Source organism: Sarcophilus harrisii, chromosome 1 (assembly GCF_902635505.1).
Source record: "Sarcophilus harrisii chromosome 1, mSarHar1.11, whole genome shotgun sequence".
NCBI classification, from domain to species: Eukaryota; Metazoa; Chordata; class Mammalia; order Dasyuromorphia; family Dasyuridae; genus Sarcophilus; species Sarcophilus harrisii.
The window spans coordinates 85655425-85675406 of NC_045426.1; the positions used below are offsets into that span (position 1 = coordinate 85655425).

Here is a 19982-nt window from a genome sequence, read left to right on the forward strand (position 1 = left end):
TGCAAGAAAAATCAGATCAAGAAGGAAGAAAAAGAAAAGCTGAGAAAGGGAAAAAATGCAAGCAAACAACAACAGAAAGTGAGAAGGCTATGTTGTGATCCACACTCTGTTCCCATAGTCCTCTCTCTGGATATAGAAGGCTCTCTCCCTCACTGCACAAGTGGAACTGGTTTGAATCATTTTAGGATTGAAGAGGAGGGTTCCGTTTTTCAAATCGGTGTCCCCAAAGCTTCTCAGGTAATCTAGGGCTATTTGTTATAAGAGAAGGAAAAGAACAGCCTCCTCCTGGAGACACCGAACAACCAACAAGTGAGATTAGGAGCAGTTTATTCTACGTGTGAGGATGGGGCTGCAGCAGGTGAGCCTCCAGGCGGGGGGATGAGGGCAGCACCAGCTATCCGACCCTCGTTGCACAGGAAGTTGAAGGTGGCGCAGGCATTGGGCTGCAAGAGAGAAGCCAAGAGTGAATTCCAAGGAACCCAGGTTTTAGCTTCCAGGGGAAGCTGGTGGTCTGGTCTGGGTGAAGAGGCTGGCAGAGACTGCCCAGATTGCTCACCGTGTCCTGGACCTCAACAGCAATTCCACGCTTCCTCATAGCCTTCAAAATCTCGGGCTGCAGCTTTTCCATGTGATCGCCAGTGCCCACCACCACAATTTCTGCCAGGAAGGACAAGTCATTAGGAGTGGGGAGGGAACTAATGTTCCATTTCTGATGTGACTTCCCTGTCCTCACAACATAAACTTCAGCTTCTCAATTTCCTAAAGGAAGATGATGGTCACAGATGACAAAAGAGCTAGATCTGGGGTCAGGAAGACTCAAGTTCAAATATAACCTCAGCCTTGGCAGCTGTGTGACCTTGGGGTAGTCACTGAACCCTGTCTCCCACAGTTTCTTTTGTAAATGGGGTTGCTAATGGCACCTACCTCTCAGGGAGGTTGTGAGGATACAATGAGAACAATTATCTTTTAAGCATTTTTCAAATCTCAAAGCACTATATTACTGTTTACTATAGTTGTTCAATTGTAATCCTAAACCTTTAAAATGGACATGTTTAGGGGAAAGGTTATCTATCTTTAAAATGAGGTAGCTGACAGATTGCCACCCAAAAGCGTCATCCTCAGAGGGGGGCTCAGCCCCCCCCCTTTGTGGGGTAGGATGGGGTTGGCTCGCCAGTGAAGGCTCTGCTTGCCCTTACCAATTCGAGGTTCCAACATCCAGAAAAGGGAGAAGCTCTCTTCTGTGATGTCCCGATGGCTCCCCACCTACCCGAGAAGGGAAAGAGGTTGGATTAATAATGCCCCTGGGTAGTCAACTCCCTCCTCATCCTCGGCCTCCTTCAGTGTTGCCTCTATCTGTGCCCAGGGCGTTCCCACCCTACAAAACCCAATACGGACCCTGCCGTGTCCCTAAACTCCATCTCTTCCCTCAATCTAGAAAGGGCCTTCTGGCTTACACTTGCTGCCTTCGCTTCTTCGCCGTTTCAGCCGGCACCCAGACTCCTGCCTCCGACACTTGGCTGACGCTAGCTACCCAAGATGTGGGCTATGTAAATACTGCAAAGTCCAATGACTTTTTCTCAGTTGTCATTCTGTTAAACTCCAATACTCTCTTCCCCTTCCATTAGAGTGACTTGGTATCATTCCTTAGTCTCCTTAATGTGATTACCCATCCCCTGACCATTACATCAGTCTCCTAAGACTCTGTTGTAGGCTCTCCTCTCTTTCTATGGTCTCTTGGTAATCTCATCAGCTCCCAGGGGTTCAATTATTATTTCTATATAAATGGATCCTCTCTCCTGTCCTAAAAACAACTATCTGCTGAACATTTTTTGGGAAAGCCCTTAAGTATTTCAAATGAAGCATATTCAGAATTCACTAAAAAATTTTTAAGGCAGTTCTTTTGTGACATCAAAAAACTAAGTGAGGGAGTGCTCATCAACTGAGAAATGGATTAACAAATGATGGCATATGAATGTAATGTAATATTAGTGTGCTCAAAGAAATTATGAAGGAGATAGGTTCAGAGAAATCCGGAAGACTTAAGTGCAGTAAGGAGAACCTGAATAACTATTTAGATAGTAACCACATTTTGAAAGATCTGCTCCATACAATAACCAATTATGATTACAGAGGACTCATGATAAAACATCTTGTCCACCTTCTGACATAGAGATGGACTCAGGGTGCAGAATGAGACACTTATCTTTTTGGACTTGACCGATGCAAGGATTTGTTTTCCTTGCCTATATTTGTTACAAAGCATGTTTTCTTTTTTCTTCTTTCTTTCTTTTTTTTTTTGCTGAGGCAGTTGGGGTTAAGTGATTTGCCCAGAGTCACACAGCTAGGAAGTGTTAAGTATTTGAGACCGGATTTGAACTTGGGTCCTCCTGACTTCAGGGCATCACCCAGCTACTGCATGTTTTCTTTTTCAATGGAAGAGAAGAGGATCCCTGTAGGAAGAATCTACATATAGATTCTTCAGCTTAGCATTTAAGGCCAGGCCACTTTCTGGCTTACCTAATAGTACTCCCCTTCACACACAAACTGATTTTCTTGTTACCTCTTGAACTTCACATGACATCTTCCACCTAGTTGCCATCATCCAGGCTGTTCTCATTCTTGAATTATTCTCCCTTCTTGCCTCCATTTCTTAGCATCCATAGCTTTCTTTTAAGGCTTAGTTCAGGTACTTCTGCCTATCTTATCCCTCTTCTAATCACCCTAATTGTTAATGTTTTTTCCTTCATGTAATTTGGAATTATCTCTGTGTATCTTACATCTTCCTCTTCCTCAACAGAAAGGAAAAGCATTAATTGCAGGAACTGTTTTATTTTTAGTTCTGTATTGACAGTGGCTTGCACACTGTAGGCCCCGATGTAATACTTCAGGAGCCTCACAGGAAGAGAGAACTATGACTTGGGTTTTGGGTGATGGGAACAGGCGAACAGACCCCCATTTTGTGTGTCGTTTTAGGCATGGAGAAAGATAAAGGACTCACATTCCACTGCATGACAGAGTTGGGGACCAAGGCACAGGGCCCCACAACGCGGTTGCCATTGACAGTAAAGCCCCGGGGGCTATAGGTGTCTATGTACATAATGTGGGGTGAATCTTTCTCCAGCAAAGTGATAGTGGTCTTCTGGAACAGCTCATCATCCACAGGGGTCAAGTGCTGGCTCCTTTGTGACAGCCTGCATGGAGAGATAACACAGAAGTAGCCCAGAGAGGAAAAACAAGGAGGCACACGGTGGGAAAGGACAATCGGAAATGTCAGCGTAAGGTGTAAGTGTTCGGATGGGAAGGGCACAATGTGGAGGAGGGGACTCTGAAAGCAGCAAAGTTTGAGGCTCATAGAGGCAGACTCGGAGGATAAAGGGATTGTGAAAGTCAGTCAATAAAAACATTACTGTGGCAGAGAGAGAATGGAGTTATGAAGATTGTCACATGTGGAAAACAAGTACTTACAGCTTTTATGAGAAAAAGAGCCAATCTTATAAAAAAGGAATGTGAAGGAATTTGGGAGTTTCAAAAATTGGAAGGGGTGAGACTGAATTTAAAAGAGTAAAAATTGGGGAAAACTTGGGAGTTAAGGGAAGCTAAAAGAAAAGAAGAGTTAGAACTGAAAGATATGGAACCAAAGTTAAGTAAGAAAAGGATTTTCCTAATAAAAGAAAAAACTGTTTGAAGAGAACGAGGTTGCAGGGTCAGGAGACCCCGAGAATGAAACTGGCAAGGCTGTCAGTTTAGTAAAACAAACAGGACAAAGGTGGCAGGGTTATTATAGTAGAGATTCTCTCTAACAAAGTAGAGCTACAAGGAATGACAGTCTGAAAAATCTCACTCTCAAAGTATGACAGATTCATCAGAAGTAGCTTCAAAACTGCCATTGCCCTAAATTGTGAAATCTTAGACAAGAAACTGAAGACATAAAAGCAGAGGCTGAATTCTCCTCACTACTACCTACTGAAGGCAAGGGATGTGAAACAAAAACAATTATTGTACATGGTGTCTAAGAATGGATTTGGAATTCTAAATGGCGGCTTAAAATACAGACATGACAAGAAAACTTGAGTTAGATGGCAGAATAGGAACACAGCCTTGCCCTCCTGTACAATTACTCCACAAAGATAGAGGAAACAGACTAAACAAAGTCTGAATCAGGAAATCCAATAAAAAGATGATTTTCTCAGCCTGTACACTGAGAAGTCTCTGCACACTGAGGATGGGGTCTGGCAAGGAGAGGTCCTAGATCTGGCGCAGAGGGCCTTGGTCTTGTGTTGGCGGCAAGAATAGAAACTGAATAGCAGCTCACTGCTTACTGCTCATTCCCAAATCACAGATTCAGGGAGGATGATGAGGGGACATGTGTGAAGTGGTAGCCTGTTCAGGGCAAGAACTGTCACAGGTTCTGGATGTATAATGATTACGGAGCAATTACAGCAGCAAGCAACAGCTGTATGGTCTGCCCTGGACCCTGGTTCTTGGCCTATCATAAAATCCAAAGTTAGGAATTAAGTCTGAAAGAATGAGCAAACAAAAGGAATCCTATTATAAAGAATTATTGTGGTGACAGGGACGCAGAAGACAAACTCAGGAGAATGGAATAACTCCAAAATATCTCTAAGCAAAGCTTCAAAGACAAACAGTTCAGGGATAAATTCAGTTAGAATTCCTGGAAGAGATGAAGCAGAAATTAAAAAAAAAAAAAAAAGCTAAAAGATTTTTATCAATGAAATAAGAAAAATTAGGAGAAAACTAGGGGAAAAAATGAGAGGATTAGTGAGGAAATAGAAAAGAAATGAGGGAAGGAAAAACTGAAAAGAAAATTAACAACCTGGCACAAAAAAAATATATATCTTTTGAAAATAAGGATGGTCCAAATAGAATTTAATTTTTATACTAGATTACAAAAAATATTAAAGTTAAAAAACTGGAAAAATAGAAATGTAAAGTATCTCATACCTAAAAACATTAACCTGGAAAACAGATTAGAGAGAAATAATTTAAGAATCATTGAAAACCAAAACAAAATCCCTTAAACTTCATACTTAGAGAAAGAAAATAGGATTTTTTTAAGGAGCCTAGACTTCAGGAAATCATAAAAGAAAAATGCCCAGTTAACTTAGAACCAAAGAGAAATATGAAAATAGAAAAGATTACACTAATCAATTCCAGAAGAAAATATCAAAAGAAAAATTTCCAGAATCCAGAGCTTGCAGGTTAAAGAAAAATACTGCAAAGGAAAAAGGAAAAAATTCAGTTACCAAGGAGTCACAGAGAGGATTTTAAAAGATTTTGCAGTCCCATGGTAAAAGAGCATAGAGCTTGGCAAATGATATTCTGGAAGACAAAAGATGTAAGTTTACAACCAAAAATAACTTGGCCAGCAAAACTGGGTATAATTCTACCAGGAGCAAAATGGATCTTTAAAGAAGTAGAGGACTTTCAAGCATTCTTGATAAGAAGACCAGAACTGAATATAAATTTTGAAATACAAACACAGGAAGCAACATAACTAAGTGAGCAAGCATAAGGGACTAAACAAAGATGAACTAGTTACATTTCATATACAGAGTGATGAAATTCTCTTAGAATTATAGTATTATCAGGGTTGTACTAGTCAATGATCATGGGGACCTGAGAGTTGCCCAGTTCTGTCTGGATCATATTAAGAAAAGACTTAAAAAAAAAAAAAAAGACTTTTAAGGGAGGGAGAGAGGAATTTACTAGTTTGGAGAGGAGGGACAGAGAAGAGAAAGGAAATTTTCCTACATAATTGAGGTATATAAGCAAAAGTCTATTTAAAGAAGAAGGAAGGCAGTCCACAGATCAAATAAAACTGGAATCTCATCTAAAAATAATCAAAGATGAGAACAAACACACAGTTGGATGCAGAAATATCACCCAACAGGTTGCTAACCTTGAGTCATTTCAGGTGTGTCCAACTCTTTGTGAACTTATTTGGATTTTCTTGGCAAAGATATTGGAGTGGTTCACTATTTCCCGTTCCAGCTCGTTTTATAAATGATGAACTGAGGCAAACAAGGTTTAAGGGACTTGCTCAGAGTCCTATTAACTGGTAAGTGTCTGTATGAGGCCAGATTTGAACTCAGGAAGATAAAAATTCCTATCTTTAGACCAGGTTCTCTAACCACTGAGTTGCCCTACTGAAAAGATTAACAGACAGAAAAGAGAGAAATAAAGGGGCAATAAGAGAGAGAACTGATTAAAGGTGGGATTGATCTTAAAATAAAATTTCAAAACAGGAAAGTCACAGAAAAAGATAAGTATAAAACAATGAGGAGTAAAATGCAAAATAAGCATAATGGACAATGAATGGGATGAACTGATCAATGAAAGGAAGAAGTTTTTTTGTTTTTGTTTTTGTTTTTTTAAAGCTGAATAAAATTTTATTTTATTTTATTTTGGAAGAAGTTAATAGAATAGAAAGACGGCAGGGGAAGATCCTGTGAAGATAATGGAACAGGGTGGTAAATTTCAAGCACTGCAGATTTCCACCACAAATAGAACAAATTTGCATCTCAGGATGAACATAATGAAAAATCAAGAAGACTTGGGGCAGAACAGGATTCTCCTGATAAAAACAGAGGTCTGAAGAAATCTCTCTGGAGTATGGGACACCTCCAGAGTAGCTCTGCAGAAACATTTAGTGGGGCCCCTTGGTGAGGGTAGAGGCAGCGGGCAGGGGCACGACTGGCTGTGGGCACTTGCAGAAAGCTGGAGCTCTTGATTTGGGGTTCCTCTAAGAGTGGAGAGCTGAAGGGAAGCTTAAAATACCATCCCCCCACTCCACGATTAGAGATGCTTACAATAATATCTGTTATTTAAAAAAAAAAAAAATGTGTCGGCAAAGAACAAAGAATGCCACCATTGAAACATATTATGGGACCAGGGAAGACCAGAGTTCATCTTCAGAGAACATTTTATTTAAAAACAAAACAAAATGAAACGAAAAAACTCCTACCCCAAAAAGTAATGTGAAATTTTCCCTGGCCAGGCAGAATTTATAATACGCAAAAAAAGAATTCAAAATCAAATGAGAGACACTGAGGAAAAGCAAAAACAAAAACAAACCCATCCAAGAAAAACAAGCTTATGAAAAAACAGTTAACCAATTAGAAAAAGACATATAGAGCCTCAAAAGATGAAAATAATTCTTTGAACATTAGAGTTGGGCAAGACAAAGCCAGTGAAGCTATGAGAGACCAAGAAATTACAAAACAAATTATAAAATATGGAAAACAGAACAGAATGTAGAAAATGACAGATCTGGAGAACAGATTAATAAGAGAAAACATAAGAATAATTGGACTGCCAGAAAGTTGTGACCAATAAGAGAACCTTGATACAATAATGCAGGAAATAGTCCAAGAAAATTGTCCTGGAGTTATAGAATATGAAGGGAAAGTAGAAATAGAAAAAATCCACAAGTTACTACCTCAAAGAGATCCTTTGTGGAAAACACACAGGAATATTATTGCCAAATTTCGAAACCCCCAGATCAAAGAAAATTTGGTAAGAAACAAGAAAATAACAATTCATATACGCTGGAGCTACAAGTACAAGGATCAGCAGCTACAATAAAAGACTGCAGGTCCTGAAATCATATGTACCAACAATCAAAAAAACTAGGCCTGTGGCTAAAAATATCATCTCTTACAAAATTATAGGGCTCACAGTTCTGAAAACCTATTCACATTGGGAATGGGTTAAATAGGCAACACTACATATGAAGAATATATAGTACCTTCCAAAATCTATAAGGGTATAAGGAGAGAGGGATGGGCGGATGGGGAGCAAAGGGAAGGAAGAAAAGGGAGGGAACCTTGGATGGGGGATGGTTAAGTAATACCAAGGTAAGTTATGGAGCAGAATTTAGAGTCAGTAAGGATAGGAAAGATATGTGTTGTGCAAAAATGTTTGTGGCAGCCCTTTTTGTAGTTGCAAGGAACTGGAAACTAAGTGGATGCCATCAGATGGAGAATGGCTGAATAAGTTATGGCATATGAATGTTATGAAATGTTATTGTTCTGTAAGAAATGACCAACAGGATCATTTCAGAGAGGATTGGAGAGACTTACATGAACTGATGCTAAATTAATTGTGTACAGCAACTAGATTATATTACGATTAATTCTGATGGAAGTGGTTTTTTTCAACAAGGAGGTGATTCAGGCCAGTTTTAATGGTTTTGAGATGGAGAAAGCCATCTGCACTCAGACTATGGGAACTGAGTGTGGATCACAATATATTTTCACCTTTTTTTATTATTTGCTTGCATTTTGTTTTCTTTCTCATTTATTTTTTTTGTGTTCTGATTTTTCTTATGCAGTATGCTAATTGTGGAAATATGTTTAGAAGAATTGCATATGTTTAACAAACATTGGATTACTTACAATCTAGGGGAGAGGATAGAGGGAAGAGATAGAGAGAAAAAAAACTGGAACACAAGTTTTTCCAAGTATGAATACTGAAACGTATGCATGTGTTTTGAAATAAAAAGCTTCATTAAAAAAAAAGTAAAGATGTGTATGTATGTTTATATCTACATATTTATACATAAATGTATCTTTTCTTAACTGTAGCTCACTTGGGGATGGTGGTTGGGAATGAAAGGGTAGAAAAAGAAAAAAGTAAATAAGGTGCACAGAATTTACAAGTAAGAAAAGTGGACATTCATGAAAATAATTTCCTCTACTAATATATATACTTTCTTGATCTGGTAATTTGTTATTATATATTTTGAATCCTCCTTAATGTTCTTCTGGGAACATAACAATGTTATCTTTTGTATTTTCTGTTTTTCTTATTGTTTTTTCAAATAAAATAAATCTTTTAAGAAGCAGAAGGTAACAATGTGTTGCTTATAAGATAAACAATGAAACAGAAAAATGCACACAAAGATTTTAAAAAGGCTCAAGCAAAATCTATTCTACTTCAAATGAAGTAAAAAAGGCACCAGAAACAATCATGTTGTGAGATAAATCAACAGCAAAAACAAACTCATTTAAATAAACAGAGAAACTACATTTTTCTGAATGGTAACAAAAAATAAGTCAATATGAAAATTAGTCACACATGCAGAAAATGGCACTGCATCTAAATACTTAAAGAAGTTTATCATCTTTATAGTTAAAGGTTCTGATAAAGGCCTCATTTCCAAAATATAGAGAGAACTGACTCAAATTTATAAGAAATCAAGCCATTCTCCAAATGATAAATGGTCAAAGGATACGAACAGACAATTTTCAGATGATGAAATTGAAACTATTTCTACTCATATGAAAGGGTGTCCCAAATCATTATTGATCAGAGAAATGCAAATTATAACAACTGTGAGATACCACTAGAGATGCCTATAATAGTAGGGCAGATGAAAGGGGCAAACAGATTTTCGTTCATTTTTTTTCTCTCAAGGGAATGGAATTTCTGGAAGTTTGAGGATTTCTTCTGGTGGGTAAATATAAATTATTTCAATACCGATAAGTTGGAGTTGGAATAAGCAGAAGACACCTGTCAGATTGGCTAAGATGACAGGAAAAGATAATGATTAATGTTGGAGGGGATGTGGGGAAACTGGGACGCTGATGCATTGTTGGTAGAATTGTGAATACATCCAACCATTCTGGGAAGCAATTTGGAACTATGCTCAAAAAGTTATCAAACTGTGCATATCCTTTGATCCAGCAGTGTTACTAGTGGGCTTATATCCCAAAGAGATCTTAAAGGAAGGAAAGGGACCTACATGTGCTAAAATGTTTGTGGCAACCCTGTTTGTAGTGGCTAGAAACTGGAAATTGAATGGATGCCCATCAATTGGAGAACGGTTGGGTAAACTGTGATATATGAATGTTATGGAATACTATTGTTTTATAAGAAATGACCAGCAGGATGACTGCAGAGAGGCTTGGAGAAACTTAACATGAACTGATGTTAAGTGAAATGAGCAGAACCAGGAGATCATTATATACTTCAACAACAATACTATATGAGGATCAATTCTGATGAAAGCGGCCATCTTCAGCAATGAGAGGATCCAAATCAGTTTCGGCTGATCAATGATGAACAGAACCAGCTACACCCAGCTAAAGAACACTGGGAAATGAGTATAGACCAAAACATAGCATTTGTACTCCTCTGTTGTTTGCTTGCATTTTTGTTTTTCTTCCCAGGTTATTTTTACTTTCTTTCTAAATCCAATTTTTCTTATGTAGCAAGACAATTGTATAAATATGTATACATATATTGCATTTTGTACTTTAACATATTTAATATGTATGAGACTACCTGCCATTTGGGGGAGGAGGTAGAGGGAAGGAGGGAAAAAGTTGGAACAGAAGTTTTTGCAAAGGTCAGTGTTGAAAAATTACCCATGCATATGTTTTGTCAATAAAAAGCTATAACCAAAGAGAGAGAGAGAGAGAGAGAGAGAGAGAGAGAGAGAGAACTAGAAGTTTATGTGGTAAATAGTTTTGTTCAATAAATCATTGGGAAAATACCTCAATTGATCATTGTCAGGTCTAAATAATTTTAGATAAATCAGATAGATTTACAAATGTATTCTATCAAATACTTAAAGAACAACTGATTCCAATACTATATGAACTGTTAGAAAAAAGAAAAAAGGATCCAACCAAATTTCTGCTTTGATGTAAATCATTTTAATAGTTAAACCAGGGAGAAAAAATAAAAGAAAACTATAGCTCAATAATATCCTTAATAATGTAGATGCAAATAAATATAATATTAGTAAACAGACTAAAGTAACATATCACAAATACTATATGACTAAGTTGTATTTATACCAGGCATGCAGGACTGATTCAATAATGGGAATACTGAATATAATAACTACTAGAAAAAAACTATGATTTTATCTAAAGATGTAGACAAAGTTTTTGATAAGATACCATACCTATTTCATTTTTTTTAACCTATTTCTAATAACCTTTTTTTATTATATTATAGCTTTTTATTTACAAGATATATGCACGGGTATTTTTTCATCATTGACAATTGCAAAACCTTTTGTTCCAACTTTTCCCCTTCTTCCCCCTACCCCTTCCCCCAGATGGCAGGTTGACCAATACGTGTTAAATATGTTGAAGTATATGTTAAATATGTATACATGTCCAAACAGTTATTTTGCTGCACAAAAAGAATCCGACTTTGAAATAGTGTACAATTAGCCTGTAAAGGAAATCAAAAATGCAAGTGGACAAAAGTAGACGGATTGGAAATTCTATGTAGTGGTTCATAGTCATCTCCCAGAGTTCTTTCGCTGGGTGTAGCTGGTTCAGTTCATTACTGTTCTATTAGAACTAATTTGGTTCATCTCATTGTTGAAGAGGGCCACGTCCATCAGAATTGATCATCATACAGTACTGTTGTTGAAGTATATAAGGATCTCCTGGTTCTGCTCATTTCACTCAGCATTAGTTCATCATACCTATTTCTTTTTTAAAAAGCACTAGAAGGCATAGGAATAAAGGGAACTTTTTTAATGTAACAAATAATATTTATCTAAGATCAAGAACTAACATTATCTTTAATGGGGATTTAAACTAGAGTTCTTTCCATTAAGATCAGAGGTGAAAAAAAAATTTAAAAAAAAAAATTAAAAAAAAAAAAAAGATCAGAGGTGAAGCAAGGATGTTTCTTCTTACCATTGCTATTCAATAAAATGCTTAGGAATGTTAGCTTTATCAACAAGGAAAGAAAAAGATATTGAAGAATAAATATATGCAAAGAGAAAACAAAATTATCACTTTTTAATTGATTTAGAGAATGTTAGAGAATCAACTAAAAAACTAATTTAAACAACAACTTCAGCAAATTTTCAGGATATAAACTCACTATTAGCATTAAAATGTAGTAAGAAGAGTTAGAAATTTCATTTGAAATAGCTGCAGAAAGTATAAAATAATTGGGAATCTATTTGCAAAGACCCACACAACAACCGCATGAACACGGCTACAAAAAACTTTCACAAAGACATCTAAATAATTTGAGCAATATTAACAGCTCATGTTGTTAGGCTGTGCTGAAATAATGAAAACAACAATATTACCCAATGTATTTGATGAGGACAATACAGCCTCGTCCAGAAGAGCATCTGCATCCCCTGGGAAAGACTCTCTCTTCCCATACATTCCCTGGGAAAGACTCTCTTCCCACATATTATGCACCTTTTGGATACAAAATCTACATTCCCAGGGAAAGACTCTTTTCCCACACCCTATCTCAAGTATGTTCCTTTCGGATGCAAAGCCCAAATTGTTTTGTTTCTGTATATAAGCCCTGAGAAAATGTCTCTTTGCAATTCTTTGACATAGCCCACTAAGAGAACATCTTAGTGTCTTTCTCTCTTTAATAAAGTGCCTTTTCTTATCACAGCCTTTTGTGCAGCGTTTCTCGCTGTGAACCGGCCCTAACTTGGTGTTTTGGAGAACTAGGAGATCAACCCATATTCCTGCCACGATCCATATCTCATCATATTTACTTATTCAGTGCTATACCAGTCAAACTACTAAAGGATTACTTTGTACAGCAAAGGAAAATAATAACATGTTAGTTGGAGGAATAAAACTTGGTCAAGAAATCTCAATGGAATCAATAAGAAAAAGCAGGAAGAAATGAGGCTTAAGAGTACCAGATCTCAAACTATACTTCAAAGCAGTAACCATTTGATATTTGTTGTGTAAGAAACACACAAATTTCTGTGTTGGAAATGCAACAGATTACACATACCTTATACCTAAGCAAAAGAATATAATAGCCTAGTGTTTTATAAACCCAAAGTTTCCAGCTATTGAGCTAAAAACTTTTCAATAAAAACTGTTGAGAAAACAGGGAAACAGTTTGACCAGAAGTAGGTGGAGATCAACACCTCAAGGGCATACAAAGGTAAGTTCCAAATTGATACATGGTTTAGTCATAAAGGGCAACATCAGAAATTAGAGAAGGAAGAAAGGAATTATTTGTTAAGACTCATGGAGAAAAGACTGTGATCAAATAAGTTACTTTGGAGGGGAGGGAATTAAAGCTTCTTACAAGCAACTGCTTGTCCTCCAAGGCAGAATTATCTGGATCTACAGATGAAGAAACTGTTAGTATAAAAGCTGCTAAAAAACAATGGATGATTCCCTGATAAAGGAAAAGAAGCAACATGTCATCTTGAAAACAGTGCTGTGTGTTAAGGGCCTGACAAAGCAAGCTCAAAACTTATCAGATAGGAGAACTTCTAATGGTCAACGGAGGTGCTAAGTGCTAAAAGGAGAAATTGGAAATTATTGCTGAAGACAAAGTTTTAGTCAACAAAACCTTAGGGCACAGGTGGCGCTTTCATAACAGCTACTCAGCGGCCATAAGGCAAATTTGGAAACTGAACAGCTGGGTAAGAAGCTGCTTGTGAGATGAGAATCTGACTTTTTAAGACCCCGTCTCAAACGGCAGGTCTCGGCCAGGAATAGAACGTGTGGCCCGCAGTGCCTCCTGGGAATATATTTGTCCTGTAGCCCTAGCAAAGCAAGCTTTATGAAACATGATACCTACCTCCTGCTAGACAGGTGGCGGACTCAGAATACAGAGGGGGACGTTATTTTTGGATAAGACCAATGGAGGAATTTGTTCTTCTTGACCTACATATTTTAACAAAGACTTTATTTTTCTTGCTTTCTCAACGGAGGGAGGAATAAGCGTTGAGATGGAGAAAATGTTCATCTGATTGAACAAGATAAGTCGAGATCTTTCAAGACAGTTGTGAAAATCGAGTAAGGCTTCATCTACTTCAGAGTTGGAGTAGGCCTGAAGGACTTTAAGCATCAAGTCAAGGGCATACTTAAGTCCCCTTGTTATCCTCCTATGACATCAGTGTCTTTCTGTTTAGGTCAAATATGGGCAGTAACTATGTACTTATTGGTCAAGTTCCGTTTCTTGGGTAGGTCCCGCTTAGAATTGCGTTATATTCTCGAGAACGTATAATAAACTTTGCTTTGCTTCTAGGTAGTTCTCCAGCTTTTTTATTAAATGCTGCCGGGACCACACGTGATTATAAAATCTAACTTTGAAAAAAAGGGCTTTGGGCGAGAAGGAAGGTGGGGGAGAAAACTGCTGAGGCACAGAGTACCACAGGCGCTGGGAACAAGGTAGAAGGAACAGTATTAGATGTGCTCACAAATTCCCAGACCCAGGAAAGGACAAGCAACGAAGGGCGCGAGCGCGCCTGACACACCAGCCCGGGGGGGCTCGGTGAGCGTCGGGGTCCGAAGGGTCGCAAGGCTGCACGGGCCTTCGGGGGTGAGTACACGCGGTCCGGCCGCCACGGCCGAGGGCATCCGCGACTAGGGAAGATTCGGGGTCCCTTGGGGGCACACGTGGCTTCAGGGTCGGGGATCCGTGACGCCAGGGCCAGCACAAGGTGTGTTGGAAACGTGCAGGATTCTGAGGTAAAAATAGTGCGAGCCACGGTTCCCACAGTGCCGGGGTCATGGGCCGCACGTGGGGTTAGGCTAGGGAGCATACCCAGTGTCGGGGTCAAAGGGGCACGTAAAGTCGGGATCACCGCGGGGCCACGCCCAACGTCCGGGTCACGTGGCTCGCGGGAGGCTCGGGGTGGGGCTCCCCCAGGGTTCTCGGAGTGTGGGATCAGCTAGAAGGTCACTACGTGAGGGACAAAGGGAGGGTCTCCTCACCACCAAGAAGTCGGTCTCAGCACGGGCACGGAGCGCGTCAGTCCCCGGAGCGCAGCGCTTGCGAAGACAGCCATTGACGCGAGGACAAGGCCCCAGATCGGGACTCGGCGGCACCGGCGCTAGGAGCGGCCGCAGGTCTTGGGCCGAGGCGGAGCAGACGGACCTGCGCCCCCTGTCTGTTGGGCGGGTTGCCGCGGCTCGCGGAGGGAGGGCCGGGCCTCGCGGCCTCGGGTCCGCCCTCTCCCTAGGCCCCGCCCAATTCGGCCCTCCCCTCTGCCTGGGTCTCTAACCCTCGGATCCCGCCCCATCTGTTCTCCCCGCCCCTTACTCCGGGCTCGGTTGTGCTGCTCGAGGTTTCTGGCGTCTCTGGAAAGCCCCCAAACTCCCCAGGGGTTGGTACCGTTCCCACTCCGGCTGTCAGGGGCCCCCGGCGCCTCAGGGACGTGGGCGATGGGAGACCCTGTGGTCTGTGCTCCTGCTCGGGTTTCTCGCTGGGGAAGGTGGGCACCTGCCTGCTCGGCCCCGCCGGGCCCCAGGGCATTGTGCAGCCAGCCGGGCGCCACCCGAACCCCTCCCCTGCTCAGGTGTCCCTGCACCACCGCCTCCCCGGGAGCTCCCCCAGGCCTTCGGCCGGACATCTGGATCCCTTCTCCGGCGCTGGGGGGAGGCAGCCCGCAGGCTGCAGCGTCTGCCAGCCTCGAGAGAAGCTCCAGCAAGGCCCCGTGCCTCGGTTTCCAAAGCTATAAAAATGCTTGTCAGCTCCGAATCGAAAGGAGGGAGGGGAGAGAAACGTATACGCACCCCTCCGAAATTTACGAAATCCATCACTTGGAAGAAAGATTAGGTTAGCTCTGCTTGGCACCAGAGGGGAAAAAAGGAATATGAGTGGAAGTTGCTGAAAGGCTATTTTAGGCTTGATTTAAGGAAAACTCTAGAAAAACAATTACAATTATCCCAAAGTAGAATGGGTTGCCTTGGAAGGAAGGCCAAGGATCCTCTTCTCTCACTGAGGACCTTTAGGTTAAGGCTGAATAGCCATTTGTCAGATCTGTTATAAAGGCACTTTTTTTCTGGTTTGGATTAATCTTCCAGGTTACTAAGGCCAATACGAAACCTTCCAACTTGAAATTTGGTGATTCAAAGAAACCCAGGTAGAGTTGATACTGAGGGAGAGGTGACTTTCACCTTAGTTAGCAGTCTGGAAAAAATTAGGGCTTCTTGAAGGAGCTGGATCCTGTTGGGCCTTGAAGGATTTAAGCAGATGGAGACAGGATAAAGGAGTATGTTCTGGATGTGGGAACATCTATGAAAAAAGGCACAAAGACTGAAGAGAGGAGGAAGCAGTATAGCATAGTAGAACTAGAAAGCTGGCTTTGGAGTCAGAAGATCTGAGTTGAAATCTTGTTTCCTCAAATGAAGTGAGAATTGCCCTACACTGCTCTAATGTCAAGTTCCATTATGGACAGCTTAGGTTTGGTTTTTTAAGTATTTAATAAATTCAGCGCATGTGGTCATAGAAAAATGAAATAACTGAGGAAACATGGGTCTGTGCTTCCAAACATTGATTTATTAAGCAATGCATGCCAATTGTATAACATATAGGGACCAGGCCTCTTCAGTTTGGCATTGGACTCTGAATACAGGGGAGATGGATTTTTATGCATTAAAAGCAACAGGATGTAAACTAGTTATAAGATTAGGTGATCTGATTTCTAATTGGGAGAAAGATTAGGGGTTTCTACACAAATGGGTGCAATTCTCTGAAATTAGAAAAAGGTGCCCTACTCCACCCTCTCTACCTTCCTCCTGCTCCCCCCATGTCTATATTCAACCAAAGAAACAGGAAAGAGAAACTGATTAACAAGTACTGGGCATGTTTTCAAAGATGTGTGAGTTACTTGAGATGTGTAATTGTGAAAAAACATATCAATCTTGGGATCTCATGGGTTTCTGGTCAGTATAACCTATATCCTTAGTTAAAGATCTCCAAGCAACAGTCTAGGTGGCCTACCTTTCTAGACACAAGGGCTAGGTTCAAACAATGCAATAAACTTTTCTGACACATTGTACATGACAAGATTATGGACAAGTGTGATAGACTTGACTCTTCAACAATGAGGTGATTTGAAGCAGTTCCACTAGATATGAAAGTGCCATCTACATCCAGAGAAAAGCATAGTATTTTCACCTTTTGTTTGCTTGGGTTTTTTCCTTTTTTTTTTTTTCTTTTCCTTTTTGATCTAAATTTTTTTGGCAGCATTTTGAATATGGAAATATTTTTAGAATTGTACATGTTTAACCTATATCAGATTGCTGTCTTGGGTAGGGAAGAGAGGGGAGTAGAGGGAGAAAAATTTGGAACACAAGGTTTTGCAAAGGTGAATGGTGAAAACTACTTTTGCATGTATTTGGAAAAATAAAATAACTATTATTAAAATAAAGTATACCCAACAAGACAGAAATTGGACTAGACCTATAATTAAAAAGGGAACTGAACTAGCTCTAGAATTGAGTCACAAGACTGAATCAGTGTGGATCACTCAATTCCCACAGTTCCTCTTCATATTAGTTGTAAAACTATCCACTACTTCCCTGTGAATCAGCTTAACTAATGAAGAAGTATACTTAGATAAATACAAAATGTGTATGTACAGAGTAGATGGAAAGGCTGAAGAGAATAGCATGAAGCTAGGATGATGAATCAATGCATGATTATAGAGGCCTTTGAATGCCAGAATCAGAAGTTCAGACAATCATAGTGTTAAAGAGGGATCTTGATAGGCCATCCTTTCATTTATAAAGGAGGAAACTCAGATGTTTTTCCCGTTCTAGAAAAGGACCAGGACATCAGGGTCATGCCCAACATGAGTTATACTGAAGAGAGACAGGGCTGTGCAAAGTCACCTGCCACACTTTCTCCTCTGGAGTCGTCTGGGTCCAGTGGCCAGATGTATATAAGGACAACTGGAGATGGCCCTGGATGCAGTGAGAGACCTTGGCCTTTTTAAAAACAAAAAATTATAAGCCCAACATTTTAGAGTAAATCCATATAGAGTGAAGGAGATAAGTACAGCCAAAACACAAACTCAAGTTTTCTGATTTCAAACCCAGTGGTATTCCTAGTGTATTAACACTAGCAGAGCTACCAAAGGTGAAATTTTCTGAATGAAGGAGTGGTAGGTACATTGTCTCCTCACTGTACCTCACCAGCACTTACTATAACTCCATTCAGGAGTAAAGACTTAAGGTCATGACAAGGGGTTTAGCTTAGGCCTCTTGGAAGATGAACTTTGGTCCAGTCAGGAAGTAGCAGTTACAAGGACAGCTGAGAGCCTCAAAGGCACCAGTCGATGCTGATGCTCAACAGTGGTTCTGAGGCCATAAGAGTGCCTGCCCATCAAGGCAGATCCCATCAAAATGCTGTTGGCCCGGCTATTTCAACAGTAAGCACAGAAATTGAAGGACTCAGGAGAAGTTGAGTGGTTTGGGACTGTGGGAAAGAAGCAGGGGACGAGTCCAGAAGAGGGAAGAGGGGACCTGAACACCTGTAACCTGGCTCTGTGCCATGGCAGAAAGAGGACCTGGATAATCCGATCAGTTTTCAGGTATCAAGTTCCCCAAGAAGCACCAGCTGTGGGAGGAGGGAAGGGGAGGGACTCTGGGGAGGGGCCCTGGCCCAGGGCCAAAGTCCTTTTTTGTTTCTAGCACCTGAATGTTTCTCTGGGGGCAAAATTCTTATTTTTGCCTCCAAACTCCATCTAAGGACCCCTTGTTCTGTGCCTTTCTCTTGAGGTATGATATGCTCTCACCACTGGAGTCGTTACTGTACTAGTAATTGTTAATAGGAGTTATACTGTAACAGCAGTGTTCATATCCACTTGCATTTCTAGAGTGATTCTTAAAGTATTTCCTACAACAGTTCAGAAAGATAAGTGGTGCAAATTTTATCTCTTTTGAAAAGGAGAAAACTTAGGGCTGGAAAGGTAAAGTTAGAAGAGCCACAGAGCTAAGTGGATTCAAGAGTAGACTCAAGTTCTAAGCTTTTCCCACTCTTGCCATTGCTTCTCACCCTAAGGTGTCCTTTCCCAGTTCCCTGATCCTTAGTTTTATATGTGCACTCCCACTCTCACCTCCCACAATTTTCCACTCCCTTTTAAATACTTTTGAATCTTCCCCTGTCACACTTTGCCTTCCTTTGATCTAATTTCTGTTTTTTCACCCCTATAGCCTCCCAATTGGGAAAGAGTTAAATCCGAAGCAGTGACCCATCCTCCCCTCCATTTGGGCTGAAAGCTCAGGGGAAAAATACAATTACTTGGGGGCAACTTCTCTAACAATTTTTTGTTAGATTTTCCACCTGCTAACTCTTCCCTGAATTTGAAATCGGCACAATGGATGAAAGGCTGCAGAATGGCAAGGTGGCCCCGCGATTTAAGGGAGCAGAACTTTGCACGGGAACTTGTGAACCGAGGGCTGAGGCCATAAAAGCAGAATGGGGGTCTGTGGCAAGGAGATTTGAGGATAAAGGGCTGGGGTGAGTGAGTACTGAGGAAGTAATGGGGACGTGAGGGAAAGAGGAGTTGGGCAAATGACTAGGGGGCAGGATTGGGGCTGCAGGAACAGGACTTCAGGAACAGAACTAAAGATCTGGGGGCAGGCTTGGGAGTACAGGGACAACAGTGGAGATCGGGGGGCAGGACTGCAGGGACAAGATGAGGGATCTTGGAGCAGGATTAGAGCTACTGGGGCAGGATTGGAGCTACAGGGCCAAGACTGCAGACAGAGCTAGGGGTCTTGTACGGTTCTACAGGACAGAACGAAGGCTTCGGGGACAGGACTAGGGGACTGGGGACTTCCTTCCCTGGGACCGTGGAAGGGGCCCCGGGGCTGCTCCGCTCCCAGCCCTTGGGTCCTCAGGACTGGGGACAACGGCGGTACTCCCCGGCGGGGCGCCCCACCCAGTCCAGTCCGCCGTCTGGAACTTTCCCAACCGTCGGGTACTCGGCCGTTAGGGGGCGGCCCCGCACCCGGAGAAGGAGGGGGTAAGAGGGGGGAGGGACGGGGTGGAACGGGAGGGAGCTCTCCCTCCGTTTCTTGCCCCCGCCCAGCCCCGCGGCCCAGCAGCCCCAGCTCGGCCACCCCGGCCGTGGGAGGCGGGGCGGAGTCCAGAGGGAGGGAGGGCGGGCGCGCGGGGATTGGTTGCGGAGGCAACTCGCGGCGGAGGGGCGGGGGCGGCGCCGCTATAAAGGGCCCCGAGACTCGGGGCGG

At 41.4% G+C, this 19982-nt stretch overlaps 1 protein-coding gene across 1 annotated transcript; it reads right to left on the reverse strand.

Moving 5' to 3' along the window:
* Nucleotides 1–240: 240 nt before the first annotated feature.
* Nucleotides 241–14905, reverse strand: NDUFAF3 (NADH:ubiquinone oxidoreductase complex assembly factor 3). The gene is made up of 5 exons (XM_003762244.4): nt 14715–14905; nt 2999–3191; nt 1197–1263; nt 557–657; nt 241–443 (listed from the first exon to the last, which is right to left on the reverse strand). The coding sequence occupies exons 1-5, from the start codon at nt 14786–14788 to the stop codon at nt 327–329; spliced, it is 552 nt and encodes a 183-aa protein (XP_003762292.1). The 5' UTR covers nt 14789–14905; the 3' UTR covers nt 241–326.
* Nucleotides 14906–19982: the final 5077 nt, after the last annotated feature.

Excerpts from the sequence above, each read along its gene's own strand:
- NDUFAF3 (XM_003762244.4), bottom strand. The coding sequence starts at position 14,788 with ATGGCTGTCTTCGCAAGCGCTGCGCTCCGGGGACTGACGCGCTCCGTG. Across the intron at positions 3,192-14,714 it reads CTGAGACCGACTTCTTGGTG|GCTGTCACAAAGGAGCCAGC; the intron begins GTGAGGAGACCC and ends CTCTCCATGCAG. Across the intron at positions 1,264-2,998 it reads ACTCTGTCATGCAGTGGAAT|GTGGGGAGCCATCGGGACAT; the intron begins GTGAGTCCTTTA and ends CTTCTCGGGTAG.